Genomic DNA, 12524 nt, shown 5'->3' on the forward strand with positions numbered 1-12524 from the left:
TCTAAGATTGACAACAGGGTAAGTTTAGCCAAAGTCCAGCGCATGGCTACAAGAATATTACTCCAAATTATAATTGGACTTAGAACTTTATGAGTCCATGCGATTTGGCCACATAGAGATTCATCACTAGACTATAAGAGAACACTTGGTCTCATTTTTTTGGTAGGTAAACAGGAGTAAGTGTTCGAACTTAGGTATCGTACCACCCAATTCGAGTATATGCCTTAACTACCTCGGCTGAGGGGTTGTTGACAACACTTATTGTTATCATCCTCACCACTAACAACTAACGAGAGTGCATAAAAAGATTAGACTATATATTGTGCAATCACAAAAATTGGAGAAATCCAATAGGCCAATCATGAAAAGATTGTTGCCAAAATTTAATGTTTCACGTGGAATCATGTCTGGATGATTGGATGCGCCTCTTTTATTTTTTTTTCCGGTTTCAACTTTCTAAATAGGCCCAAAGCTATTGCTCCCTAGATGTGGGCCTTTTACATCCTCGAGGATCTTTACTATTAGGCCCATAAAGGTCCCTACTAAGTTTAAACATACAGAGCCCATTAGCCCAAAGCTTGACGGTCCTCCTAGTGCTAATCTACAATCATCACAACCAAACAGAACCTCATCTTCTTCGGCTATCCACACCTTCCTCCCAAAACCCAATCCACAACAATGGCGCTAACTCTTCCAAATTCATTTCTCCAGATAAAACCATCCTCTCCCTCATCGCTACCCGTCAGAAAGGTACAAACTTCAATCCCTCCTGGTTTTCAATCTCTTTAAGCCGTTTGATTTACTCAATTCAATTTTTTTTGATATAGGTGGTGAGTGCAAGAGCTGGAAATCATGGGATGCAAGTGACTTGCAGGAAAAGAGACATACACCCGCAGTTCCACGAGGATGCGAAGGTGTACTGTAACGGAGAGCTTGTGATGACCACCGGCGGGACCCAGAAGGAGTATGTGGTGGACGTTTGGTCCGGAAACCACCCCTTCTACCTCGGAAGTCGCTCTGCGCAGCTCGTCGATGCCGACCAGGTCGCGAAGTTCAGAAAGAGATTCGCTGGCCTACCTGAGCTCATGGAAATTCCCGTTCTCAAAGGCGAGATCGTCCTCCCCTCAAAACGCATTTCCATATCAAAAAAAGGCGCTTCTCAAAAGAAGAAGTAGCTGCCGCAAGAAAAACGGAAATTGCGGTTCTTCAAACCAATTCTCCTTCTTTTTTTCTTTCTTGCCCATGCTGCCTGATATACAGTTGATTTGGATAATGCATGTCATGTGTTGCTAATATGTCTGTTTAGCCTGTGAAGCTTTGATTTCTTATGTTTAATCCTGTGGAATCAAGAGTAATTTATTGCTAAGCTTGTAGGGTTAATTGTGATTATCTTATCTGGAAGTCTAAATGCAATGAATTATGTTATTATTTTAGGAGCTCTGGTTTTTGAGGAGGGTGGATTAGGATACCACTGATTTATATTATTTGATAAGTCTCCACAGTTTTTCATTTACTAAGCTTGTTTGGAAGCATATCCAACTCTAATTGTACAATATGTTCTTCTCTTGATGTCTGCTTTGCACTGTCTACATTCTACTCCTACTTCTGTTTGATTATTATGATGCACACAAGGGTCCTTAGATCTACATAATGATGCAACTGTATTTTCTGCTTTATTATTAATATCTTATTTTTTAAGGTTGATTAAAGGGTGTCAGAACTTGGAATAGGAAGGGGAAAGGAGTTACAACAGTAATAAAATTTTTAGATGCTTATATATGCCATACACTGGAGGAAAACTGGCGTTACTGACATGGAGGGCAGTATTGCAACCCATAATGATCATCCTGGATTATTTAGAAGGTGGATACTAGTCACAGTTGTAGAATTATTATTATTATTCACATTTAGTGTTGGATTTTTAAACTCGGGGATCCAACCATATATATTGTGTTTAGAGCCTGATCAACATCTGAAGTAACAGAAACATGCAAATCCCAGGGAGGACTGCGTGGAAAGCTCCATGTAGGGCACGCTCCCGGTATTTCTGCAAGCACCAGAGTATGTTAAAGTAAATTTTGAAACAAGCAACAATAAAAATATAATTACTGGTGCTTACCAGCAGAAATCAGGAGAAGGAGAGAGGGAGAGGAAGAAGACAGCACAAGAAGGTGAATAACCAAGTAGTTTAGCCATTTCTGTCTGTTTTCTCTGGAATATTTTAAGTGGGGATGATCTTAGTTCTGTAAGTTGCTGCTATTTGTAGATAGATAGATCAGGATGATTGCTATTAATCCATTTCCTTTCAAGCTCATCGTTTAGCTTCGTCTGGGAAAAGACAAGAATCTGGTCAAGAAGTTTAAGCATTCTTAGGAAATGATGAACATATGGCGCCTTAAAGAAGTTGCATAAGGTCAGGATTTAAACAATACACCAGAAAATACTAAAAGTATTGACAACTTAATAGGCCTGGTGAGTTTATGTGGCTCAATTTTGATTTCTTTTTGCCACGGTAACAGTTTTTCACTCACTAGAAGGTACTGCAGTTATAAAATACAATCCAACTCAGCCAGAAGACAGCTCTTGAACATTTTTGTTAGTGCTGTTGAGACTTGAAGAGAGAGTGACATTTTATCTCTCAAGTCATATATGCCTTCTTCCTCTTCTTTTTTTGATAAATCATATTGATTTTGTCATATCTTTGTTTGGTTATCTACCCATGAAAGAAGAAAATCTTACTGGATAATTTCCCTATCATTCACGAAGATGGTAGAAAAAGAGAGATGTGTTCTCAGTATCTTGATTTTTTCTTTCTTTGAATTCGGGTTTCCTTGTCTCTGGGCTGACACAAGTGTAAGTTTAATTGGGTAACGGTCTCTTTCACTTATGTATGCAAGAATGTGAAAAGATCGACTGTAATCTTACCTCATTTTCCCCGACCTACCATGGTTGGTTTTCTACTGTTTTTGACTGTGTTTTGGAGACAAAATGTGTTTGAGGGAGACCCAATGTTCTCTGCATTTTGTTATTATAATGTAATTAGGCATAAAGTGTGTATCTAAATTATTGCTAATGTTATATATCTAAAGGAGCGGCGAGAGGGTTAACTAAGCCTCCTATTGTTGACTATTTGCTGGAGTTGATGATTTAGAGGATCAACTTTTGAAGTCAAGCTTCTAAGTTCAAATAGACAATGAAACCTCACTTCACTGTGGCTTTGACTCAATTTAATCTGTTGGAAAATTTATATGTGTGCGGATCTGATGGTATGAGTTCAGACTTCAGACACATCGAATGTCCTAAAGATCAAATTTGTATAATATCGTTCTAAAGTTGACTGTGGACGTGATGAAGTTGGATTATGTGGATGTGATGATTGGCTGCACAAAAAGTGCTACAATTCCATACCAGAAAAACACATTCCACAACTAAAATTAACTGTATTTTGAATGGTTGGTTAAGTTTTCACGTGATTTTCCAGTTCTTGGGCTTCATCATCTCCAACCAGTCATGACTAAACTCCACATTGTCTTTCTCTGGTTTCCCCTCTTTTTGGGAGCTCATGAGTTTCCCATGCATACATATTATTTTTCTCACTTTTTAAGCAAATGTCATAAAAAATTTTTTTTTTTGGTAGAGCTACCATTTATTTTACCCACAAATTTTTTTCCTAGATAAACACTAGTTGAATTTTTAAATAAGTTATAATAATTTCAGCATCAATCAATGACACAGACACTTATACAACATTTTCTCAAGACACAACAAATAGTTAAATGGATGCCTAACGAGCCCGAGTTTAGAATCATATCGGATGTCTAAATGTTAAGCTTGTATGATGTCGTTATCGGTTAATATTTTTTATTCATATGTTTTTTCATAATTTTAATTTTTTTCAAATTATGTATTACATATGTCTGCCCCGTGCACCTTACGAAATACAAACAAACATACCTGTTGAACTCAAGAAGAATAAACAATGGTTTTCAGCTCTTTATAAGGACATATGATCTCTGATATTCACAGTACCTTTATTCTTTCCATTCAAACAGAGCCAAATGCCAGTCTCTTCACTCTTCAACTCTGTCTTTCCTTTTCTTTCTCCCTAACATTACTCCAATTCAACCTAAAACCCTAATTACTCATCACTGCACGCATATATAAACACCTCTATTTGTTCAATTGTATTTGACGGAGACTCAAAAAATGAATTTTCAGAGTGTCAGGGCAGAGAAGGATACCGCTATGAGAAGGTACGACATACAGAGGAACCTCAAAACCTTTGTACGCATCTCAACTCTGTTTTCTCTTCTGGTTCTCTGCTTCTCGTGGTCTTGTCCATGGATTCCGGCTGCCCTGGATATCGCCGGCGAGTTTTTCCGGACAATCAAATCGGTTCTCTATCAGCGTCAATACGGTTTTCTGCTTGTGAATACTCTGGCCCTCGCTATATACTTCTCAAATCACAAGAATGTTGACGTCGCGCAGCCTGATCTCTATGACGAGTACGTCTCCGAATCCGCGGCCGCTAATCTCCATTTACCGGAGTCGGAGACGAAAATCGCGGTCGTTAATCCCAATTCCAGCTCTCCTGTTGGAACAAGACGCAGCAAGCTTGTTGTTGTGACAGAGTGCTCTGCTTCGGTGAAATGTCGTGAAATTGAGGTTACCGAGACAGGGCGGAGTTACAGGAGGAGTCAATCGGAGAGCTTTGAGAGGCGGACGGTAGCGGTGCGGAGAGAGCTGAGGAGATCAGAGACGGAGATGGCTGTGGGGAGGCAGTCAATGGAGGAGATGAGTAGTGAGGAGTTCAGGATTATAGTGGAGAGTTTCATTGCTAAGAAAAAGAGGGACTTGAAGGAAGAAGATATTCATAATCTGGTACGCTCACGCTCATACTCACACCCTGGTGTAGCTGAGCCATGACATTGATAATGATCAGTGACCGTACATATTAGATCAATAAACTGTTATTGCTGATTAGGCTGCCACAATAACGTCGAGTCAAAGTTCTGTTCCGGTGCAATCCGTTATTTCCACCGTTTGATCAAACATAATTAGTTGTTGAATGTTTTTGATTAATCACAACTATAATTCCCACCGTCGGATCAAATTTTAATATTCGTAATGTTGGACTAATTGCATGCATAAACAAGTGTAGTAACAATTATATTGCTTGAACAACAACCAATTAACACAAGTAGTAATAGATAGCATTAACAGGTTGCATGCATAAACAAGTGTAGTAACAATTATATTGCTTGAACAACAACCAATTAACACAAGTAGTAATAGATAGCATTAACAGGTTGCATGCATAATAGTAACCTATATATTCATCAACACAACATAACATAGGAGTACAATAATAAATCATTTAAATTAAAATATCAAACCGAAATGTTGAAACAACTGGACAGGAGGAGCAAGGTACGCGTTAGCGAATCTTCTTAAAGTTCCAGCCACTGGAGCAACCAACAGCCCAGAAAAATCAGTGCACTATCACTGATTTTGGGGCCTCCACTTGACCAGGACTTGCAACCATTATCCTTGCGCTGCAACTGACTTGACCAGGTAATGGGGAGTGGGTTGCAGATATTGCGGGCCTGACTTGAATAAGTCATCTGTCCACATTCAATGTACCTTATACAGGAGAGTCCAACAACCAACAGCCTAGAAAAATCAGTACACTATAGCCTCCACTTGACCAGGACATGCAACCATTATCCTTGGGCTGCAAGTGACTTAACCAGGTAATGGGGAGTGGGCCACAGATATTGCGGGCCTGACTTGAATATGTCATCTGTCCACATTCAATGTATCTGGATTACTAAACATTCAATGTATCTGGATTACTAATAGGCGAGTCCAACAACCAACAGCCTAGAAAAATCAGTACACTATAGCCTCCACTTGACCAGGACATGCAACCATTATCCTTGGGCTGCAACTGACTTAACCAGGTAATGGGGAGTGGGCCACAGATATTGCGGACCTGACTTGAATATGTCATCTGTCCACATTCAATGTATCTGGATTACTAATAGGCCAAAAATAAATTTGTGTAAAAATTTAGGAGACTATTGGGCCTTTGAAAGGCCAAGTCCACTCACGGGCCTGGCCCGCCAACTTGCCAAGCCCGACTGGCTGGCTCAACTCAGGCAGATGGGGGCGCGCGCGTGTGTGTTTTCAAGCCCAAGCCCATAATGGAGAGCCTCTCCCTCCTACAAAAGCTTGGGTGCCCTTTGGGTTCAAAGCTTTACTTCAAAACTTAAGCTTATATACGACACATCCACATTGAATTTCTCCAATGTGGGATTCTCATACACACACTTATTGTACTTTGTTCTTCATGATTAACATGACTATTTTGGAGTCAATTTTCGTTCAACTGAAAAATGGTTTTGGATCAAATTAAACTCCAAACTCTTCTCTTCATATTAAAGATTAAGACCCATCAATTATTATTCTATGACTCTCATTCATTAGTCATTAAATTTAGGTCAAACAATGGTTGACCACAATTTTTCCAACACATAACACCGTCGCTACTCTGGGCCCAAAATGTAGGCTTCAATACGAGAGAATTCAGCTTGATTATGTTTTCTTGGATCCTTCTTGGCTCAATTTTGGGAGCTCCCAACATGTGAACTATACGGATGGAAGGTGCTCCAATGCTTGATTCCAATTCTCCTTTGAAAATCATGATTTTTTTTTGAAAATGACATATTATATAGTTTAGGCGTTAGAAATTAGGGTTTAAGACTTAATTTTTAGTGTTTAGGATTTAGGGTTTATAATTTTTTGTCTCAAAATCACTATATTCTAACATTATGAACACCAAAATACTCGATCACATATTTTAATTCATGATTTAACATAATTTTTGAGGAGAATTGGAGCCCCCTATCCCACACTGATTAGGGTCTTTGTGGTACCTATCATATTTTGGAAGAACAATTTTTAGACTAATATCGGATGTTCAAGAGGCAAATTTATATGGTGCCGTTCTCGATTACCAAAATATATATGTATATATTCCAAGATCTCCAAGACTATGTAGACCCACATACTATGAAATAAAATGCACATATTACAATAGTATATATGTTACATGCATCACGTTGTTAGTACACAAGTTGTTTAACTAGTCATTACAATCACCCATCAATTCTTCTCACATACACAGGACACCCACTCTTTAATCTTGCAAAAAGCGCCCATTTCTCAACACTTGAGTCTGAGTCCATCACTTCCCACCTAATCAACAAATCAATACATACCCACCTCTTCATTAAGTGGAATTATCAAATTAAGCAATCTCTTTTTAATAAACCTTAATTACCATATATGTTAGAACATTGAGAGAGAGAAACTCACTTGAATGTGGTGACAAGACGGTGGAGAAACACTAACATCATGGCTCTAGCCATGTTTATGCCCAGGCATGTTCTTGGTCCCACGCCAAAAGCTAAGAAGCTATATGGTTTGGCTTCATCCTGCGCATGTATATATAATTATATACAAAGAGAAGGAGCTAGCATTAACGTTTACAACAGTGTTACGGATCTCAAATTTATTTTTTTTCAGCTATCCCAAATGTTGAGATGGATGCACACGATTTCATATAGATCATATGGGACCATGATTTCACATAGATCATGTGTGTTCATCTCAGTATTTGAGATAGCTATGACAAAAAAAAAACACTTTCATCCTTTATTCAATGAAAACATAAACCGCTGGAGACTGATCACATAAAATGAACTTACATCAAATCTTGAAGGATTGAACTTATTAGGATCCTTGTAGATCATTGGATCAAGGTGTATCGATCTAGCATCAATGTCGATGTTCCACCCTGTCTTTATTTTAAATCCTACTTGTACAGGAAATATATTTATATATTTATATATTCGGAATTAAAAAGAGGAATATTAATTTAATGATATACCAAAAAAAGAAAAGAAAATAAACCTTCAATCTCGGAGTCTTGGAGTACAGATCTTGGTAGCCATGGCACTATTGATGCCATCCTCAAGGACTCCTTAACCACCTGTTTTAGTTTCATTGAACAACAACCTAGTCAAACCAAATAATTAAGCCTAATTAAGTTATGAATGGTTGATGAATTGATCTCCTGGGTTTACCTTAGAAGCATATGGCATCTCATTTAGATCTCCCAGTGAAAGAAATGACTTGTTTAGATTCTTTTCAGCTATTTGAAGTTGCTCATCCTGCTCATAATCAACAGACATGTTTGATTTTACGTATATATATACATACAACTTTTTATGGTTGGAATCACTTGGGTAATAACCTAGTGAATCTCTCTAGAGCCAAACTCTATGAATTCGGGAGGTCATGAGTTCGATTCTCGCTAGAAGCGATATCCTTGTGGTTACGCGCTGAGTTTTTTCCTAACTTAAAAGAAGAAAGTTTGTAGCGTTTTGAGATTAAGTTTCGGCTTACCCTTAGTAGGCTCAGAACCTTCTGATTCTCCCCTAGATACTTGACCATCCATGTGATTGCACTTGCCGTTGTATCTTGTCCTGTGTAGCCATAACCATGCAAATAGGGAAATCAAAACTAAGTTCATATTTTGAAACTAATTAACTTGCTATATATATGTTCATCGATCTCCAGCCGCTGACCTGCAATTATCATTGTCAAGATATTATCTTGAATCTCAGCGTCGGTCATTAGGCTTGGATTTCCATCTGAACATGCCTTATCATCCTCTGTTAAAAGATACTGTAGAAAATCTTCGCGTTCCGTTTGTGAGCATCTTCTTTCACTCATAATCTTCCCCAGTGTGTTGATTATTCGTCTTCTCGCCTAAATCATCAGTAATGGAATACGTATAACAAATCATGCATATATATGTGTGTGCTTGTAACAAATGTTGTAAATCAGTTTACCTTAAGGCCCTTATAGAATCTAGTCCATGGTAGCTTGATAGGGAATGCAAGCATGGCTTTACAAATAGAAGCAACATCTTCCTTCAACATCTCTACCACTTCATCCTCACTCTCTAAACTCATCAGCATTTTGCACATTGCTCTGAATGTTATCTGCACTAGGGGAAAAAAAAAAACCCTAAATGAGTAAATGGACTCTGACCAAGCTTGAATCCTCACTATCTAAGGTGGGCCTTGGCCCACCAGGTCTCTTTTTTCCCCTTCTTGGGCTTGAGTATTACAGGGGCCCAAAAAAGATCCCATAACCATGGGGGAAAATAAAGGGGTCCGATTTATTTACGCTTAATCCTCATCTGACCATTTTACTATGAGAGTGAAGTTGTTTAACCCAACAAACCCTTTCATTATGGCTGAGGGTTGGCTTAGATTAACTCGGGTGCGGGTTGGATCAAGTAGGAATGGGTTAAATTTTTTTTAAAAAAATCATTGTATTTTTTTATTCAAATCATCAAAAAAATAAAATACCATTAAGCATACATCGATATTAAAAAATACTAAAAAATAAAATCATTCAAACAACATACTAAAAAACATTATGTGCACTATTAACTACAAAAATTAGATATCCAACCATAATAAAGATTCACCTCAATATACTAGATTTGTTTTTATTTAAAATAATGTCGTTTTAATTAAAAGGGCTGGGTCGGGCATAAGGTATTAAATATAACCTAAACCTTTATCCTATCCCTATTTTAAAAAATTTAGGTATTGAAAAGTTTTATCAAAATGATATGTGTCCATAATTTTGGTGTCCATAATCTATGTGACATGAGAAGAAGTGTGGGAGACCATTTAATATAAAATGGTCCCCCACACTTCTCCTTATGCCACCTAGATTATGGACATCAAAATTATAAACATGTAGTGGTTCCGAAAATCTTATCCGTTTTCTTTTTAAGGTTGGGTCGGTTTTTCATGGGTTGAGTCGGATTAATGGTTTGGGTAGGGGGAAATGGTTTACTTGCATCCCAATCCAGAACAGTGAGAGCTGAGAACACTGTTTTAATGGGCACTGAGTCACGGACTGACAGAGTGACAGCCCACTAGTTGGAGAATCGAAAGCTGATTTAGACAACAGTGGGCCTTCCCTTCCTATTTTAGGCAAATATGACTAATATGACGTTGAAATAATCGACCTTTTTTTCACTACCGACAAAAACGTGAATATACTGTAATTGGTTCAGAGAATCAAAGCTAACAAACAAAACAAACCTCGAGTGCTTGATCCAGTACGATCACAGTGCCCTCGTTCTCCCATTCACCGAGAGTCTTGATGATCGATTCGTCAAATTGTCTGATAAAACCTGAAACCGAACTCGTCGAGAACAGATTCGCGAGACGGCCGCGGATGAGCTTGTGATGATGAGGAGACGCACAGAGTAAGCTTCGATCTCCGACTAGCTCCCCAATCGATTTGATGTATTTCTTCGTGAATTTTCCTGATTCGTTGTTCAAAATCGCCTTCGCGGACTCCGTGCTCGATAGAAAAACATGAGTCTCGCCGAATATTCTGGTCTTGAAACAATTCCCGTACCTAATGTGACGATTTCTGACGAAGTCGTAGAAACCTTTGTTGCTGTTAACGGCTCTGATGAACTGAATGGTCTCGCCGATCAACGGCAATCCGCGACTGCCTGGAGGAATATTGGCCGTCGAATTTTGATCGAGATGCTTTTGCCTATTCAGTATTTGGTATATTAAAAATAGTGAAGAACAAAGAACAAGAACTAGTAGAAGAAGCATCGTTTTTTTTTTTTTTCCCTTTTGGGTTTTGTCTATGATGCACAATGTTACTTGACATAATATATGATTAGTGTCCTTTAAATAAGTTTTTGCTGTGACAGAAAATATTCAGTCTTCCTCGTATTTCATGTTACATGCTGATGTAATGTACAAGCACCACTGTCGTAGGTGGTTGATGATGAAAATAGTTTATAATTTAAATTTCAAAACATCATCAATCATGATTTGACATTAACCTCATTATAGATATAGATTGGTTTGGTGAATAATTTTAACGATTGGTAATTTAAATGTTGGTAAAAAATGGTTATAGAAAAGGTGTTGGAAACATTAATAGTGTTTGGTTGTATTTTTGTTCGTAGTATTTATGCTGTTGAAATTGTTGTGACAAATTGTGTGTAGGAGTATTATGACAGAAATTTTACATTCAAAGCAAGGTTAAAGATGAAAATCTCATAAATTTTCAACAAAATTATCCTAAAATTGTTGAATCTTGAACAATTACAAAACAACCATATTGGGGTGTTGAAATTGTCTGAAATTTTGGGTCACCAAATTGCTGTTTGGTGCACCATCAGCCTAATAGCACTCATTTTGGTGTAAAATTGTGTACTAAACCGGCATTATAAAATGCCATAAGTTGTTCTTGGTGCACCACGTAAATTATGACGTACTAGGATTAGTGAATATTTTATTCTCATACAAATTAATGACACGTGTACGGTTGAGGAATCAATTAGTGTCAACCATCTTGGAGTGTTGAAATTGTATGGAAATTTGGGCCACCAAATTACAGTTTGGTGCACCACCAGCCTAGTAGCATTAATGTTGGTGTAAAATTGTGTACCAAACGGGCACTATAAGATGTCATCAGATATTCTTGGTGCACCACGTAAATTATGACATACTAAGATTAGTGAATATTTTCTTCTCATACAAATTAGTGGAACCGTACAATATTTTATTATGATACAAATTAATGACACGTGTACGGTCGAGGAATCAATTAGTGTCATTCATAATTATTCTCTAATTCAGTGTTTTGAATTAGAGAAAGGTTTCCACTTAATTTTAGTGCGTTAGGGGTAGTGATTTTTGTCCTTTTCCTTCTGATATTCTAGAAGCTCCCAAAATTTTTATTTAATTAGACTTTGGTTTACTTAAAGAAATTATTAATTAAGACGAGAAGAGCAGTACAGGTTACAAAACACGGCCCGAACCCAGGAAATTCATTTTTAAAACTCTAACGGGCCCAATTACCAGGACATTTTCCATTTAGAGCCCACTAAAGTTCATTCTCAGCTGGTTTTTTTTTTTTCATTAGAGCCCATGTGAAAACCCATCTCCTTGGGATGTAGTTTGGTATTCTATTTTACTTGTAAAATTAATTATTAATACAGCTTGTGAAAATTTTAGTTGTTGATATGCAATTATTGGTGATTTTTGTTACAAAATACAGATTAATTTTGTCAAATGGGGGCTACAAATCAATATTGTTCGCTTTAGCACACAATTTTACTATTATTGGGTCGTCATCATGGGTTCTTAAGGCCATAAAACACGTTGGTTATGTGAGAGGGACTTAACATTTGCTTATATATTACTCGATCAGGCTATGTCAATCCAATGTGGGATAAAATCATGTCCAAATGAATCGAATCTTAAGTTCAATACCGTGTTAGAAAATTCAGCCTGAATGCTACAAACCAATATTGTACACTTTGAGCCACATACTCGCACGACTTCGTTTTTCAGGGGTTATCGCCATTGGCTCCCAAGTATTGAAAATGCGTTGGT

At 37.6% G+C, this 12524-nt stretch overlaps 3 protein-coding genes across 4 annotated transcripts; 2 read left to right on the forward strand and 1 right to left on the reverse strand.

Annotated features, from left to right (window-relative positions):
- The first annotated feature begins 589 nt into the window (after positions 1–589).
- On the forward strand, positions 590–1555 carry LOC119999702 (50S ribosomal protein L31, chloroplastic-like). Its single transcript, XM_038847413.1, has 2 exons — positions 590–750; positions 828–1555. The coding sequence occupies exons 1-2, from the start codon at positions 679–681 to the stop codon at positions 1173–1175; spliced, it is 420 nt and encodes a 139-aa protein (XP_038703341.1). The 5' UTR covers positions 590–678; the 3' UTR covers positions 1176–1555.
- Positions 1556–4027: 2472 nt separating this feature from the next.
- On the forward strand, positions 4028–5057 carry LOC120001013. The gene has a single exon (XM_038849227.1). The coding sequence runs from the start codon at positions 4207–4209 to the stop codon at positions 4924–4926; it is 720 nt and encodes a 239-aa protein (XP_038705155.1). The 5' UTR covers positions 4028–4206; the 3' UTR covers positions 4927–5057.
- A 1958-nt stretch (positions 5058–7015) lies between these two features.
- On the reverse strand, positions 7016–10837 carry LOC120000259 (abscisic acid 8'-hydroxylase 4). 2 transcript variants are annotated; one of them, XM_038848236.1, is made up of 9 exons: positions 10197–10837; positions 8922–9074; positions 8655–8838; positions 8473–8552; positions 8151–8237; positions 7978–8056; positions 7773–7879; positions 7377–7499; positions 7016–7260 (listed from the first exon to the last, which is right to left on the reverse strand). In XM_038848236.1, exons 1-8 carry the CDS (start codon positions 10725–10727, stop codon positions 7377–7379), a joined length of 1344 nt encoding a protein of 447 aa, XP_038704164.1. In that variant the 5' UTR covers positions 10728–10837; the 3' UTR covers positions 7016–7260. The 2 variants fall into 2 exon arrangements, with proteins under 2 accessions (XP_038704164.1, XP_038704162.1); XM_038848234.1 differs by having other exon boundaries at positions 7381–7499; positions 10197–10835.
- Between the last annotated feature and the right edge of the window lie 1687 nt (positions 10838–12524).

This window comes from Tripterygium wilfordii, chromosome 6 (genome assembly GCF_013401445.1).
Source record: "Tripterygium wilfordii isolate XIE 37 chromosome 6, ASM1340144v1, whole genome shotgun sequence".
NCBI lineage: Eukaryota > Viridiplantae > Streptophyta > Magnoliopsida > Celastrales > Celastraceae > Tripterygium > Tripterygium wilfordii.

Coding starts and splice junctions, on each gene's coding strand:
- LOC119999702 (XM_038847413.1), top strand. CDS start 679: ATGGCGCTAACTCTTCCAAATTCATTTCTCCAGATAAAACCATCCTCT. Junction 751..827: donor CATCGCTACCCGTCAGAAAG/GTACAAACTTCA, acceptor TTTTTGATATAG/GTGGTGAGTGCAAGAGCTGG.
- LOC120001013 (XM_038849227.1), top strand. CDS start 4,207: ATGAATTTTCAGAGTGTCAGGGCAGAGAAGGATACCGCTATGAGAAGG.
- LOC120000259 (XM_038848234.1), bottom strand. CDS start 10,727: ATGCTTCTTCTACTAGTTCTTGTTCTTTGTTCTTCACTATTTTTAATA. Junction 8,553..8,654: donor CTTGACAATGATAATTGCAG/GTCAGCGGCTGG, acceptor ATGGCTACACAG/GACAAGATACAACGGCAAGT. Junction 8,238..8,472: donor AGGTTCTGAGCCTACTAAGG/GTAAGCCGAAAC, acceptor GATTATGAGCAG/GATGAGCAACTTCAAATAGC.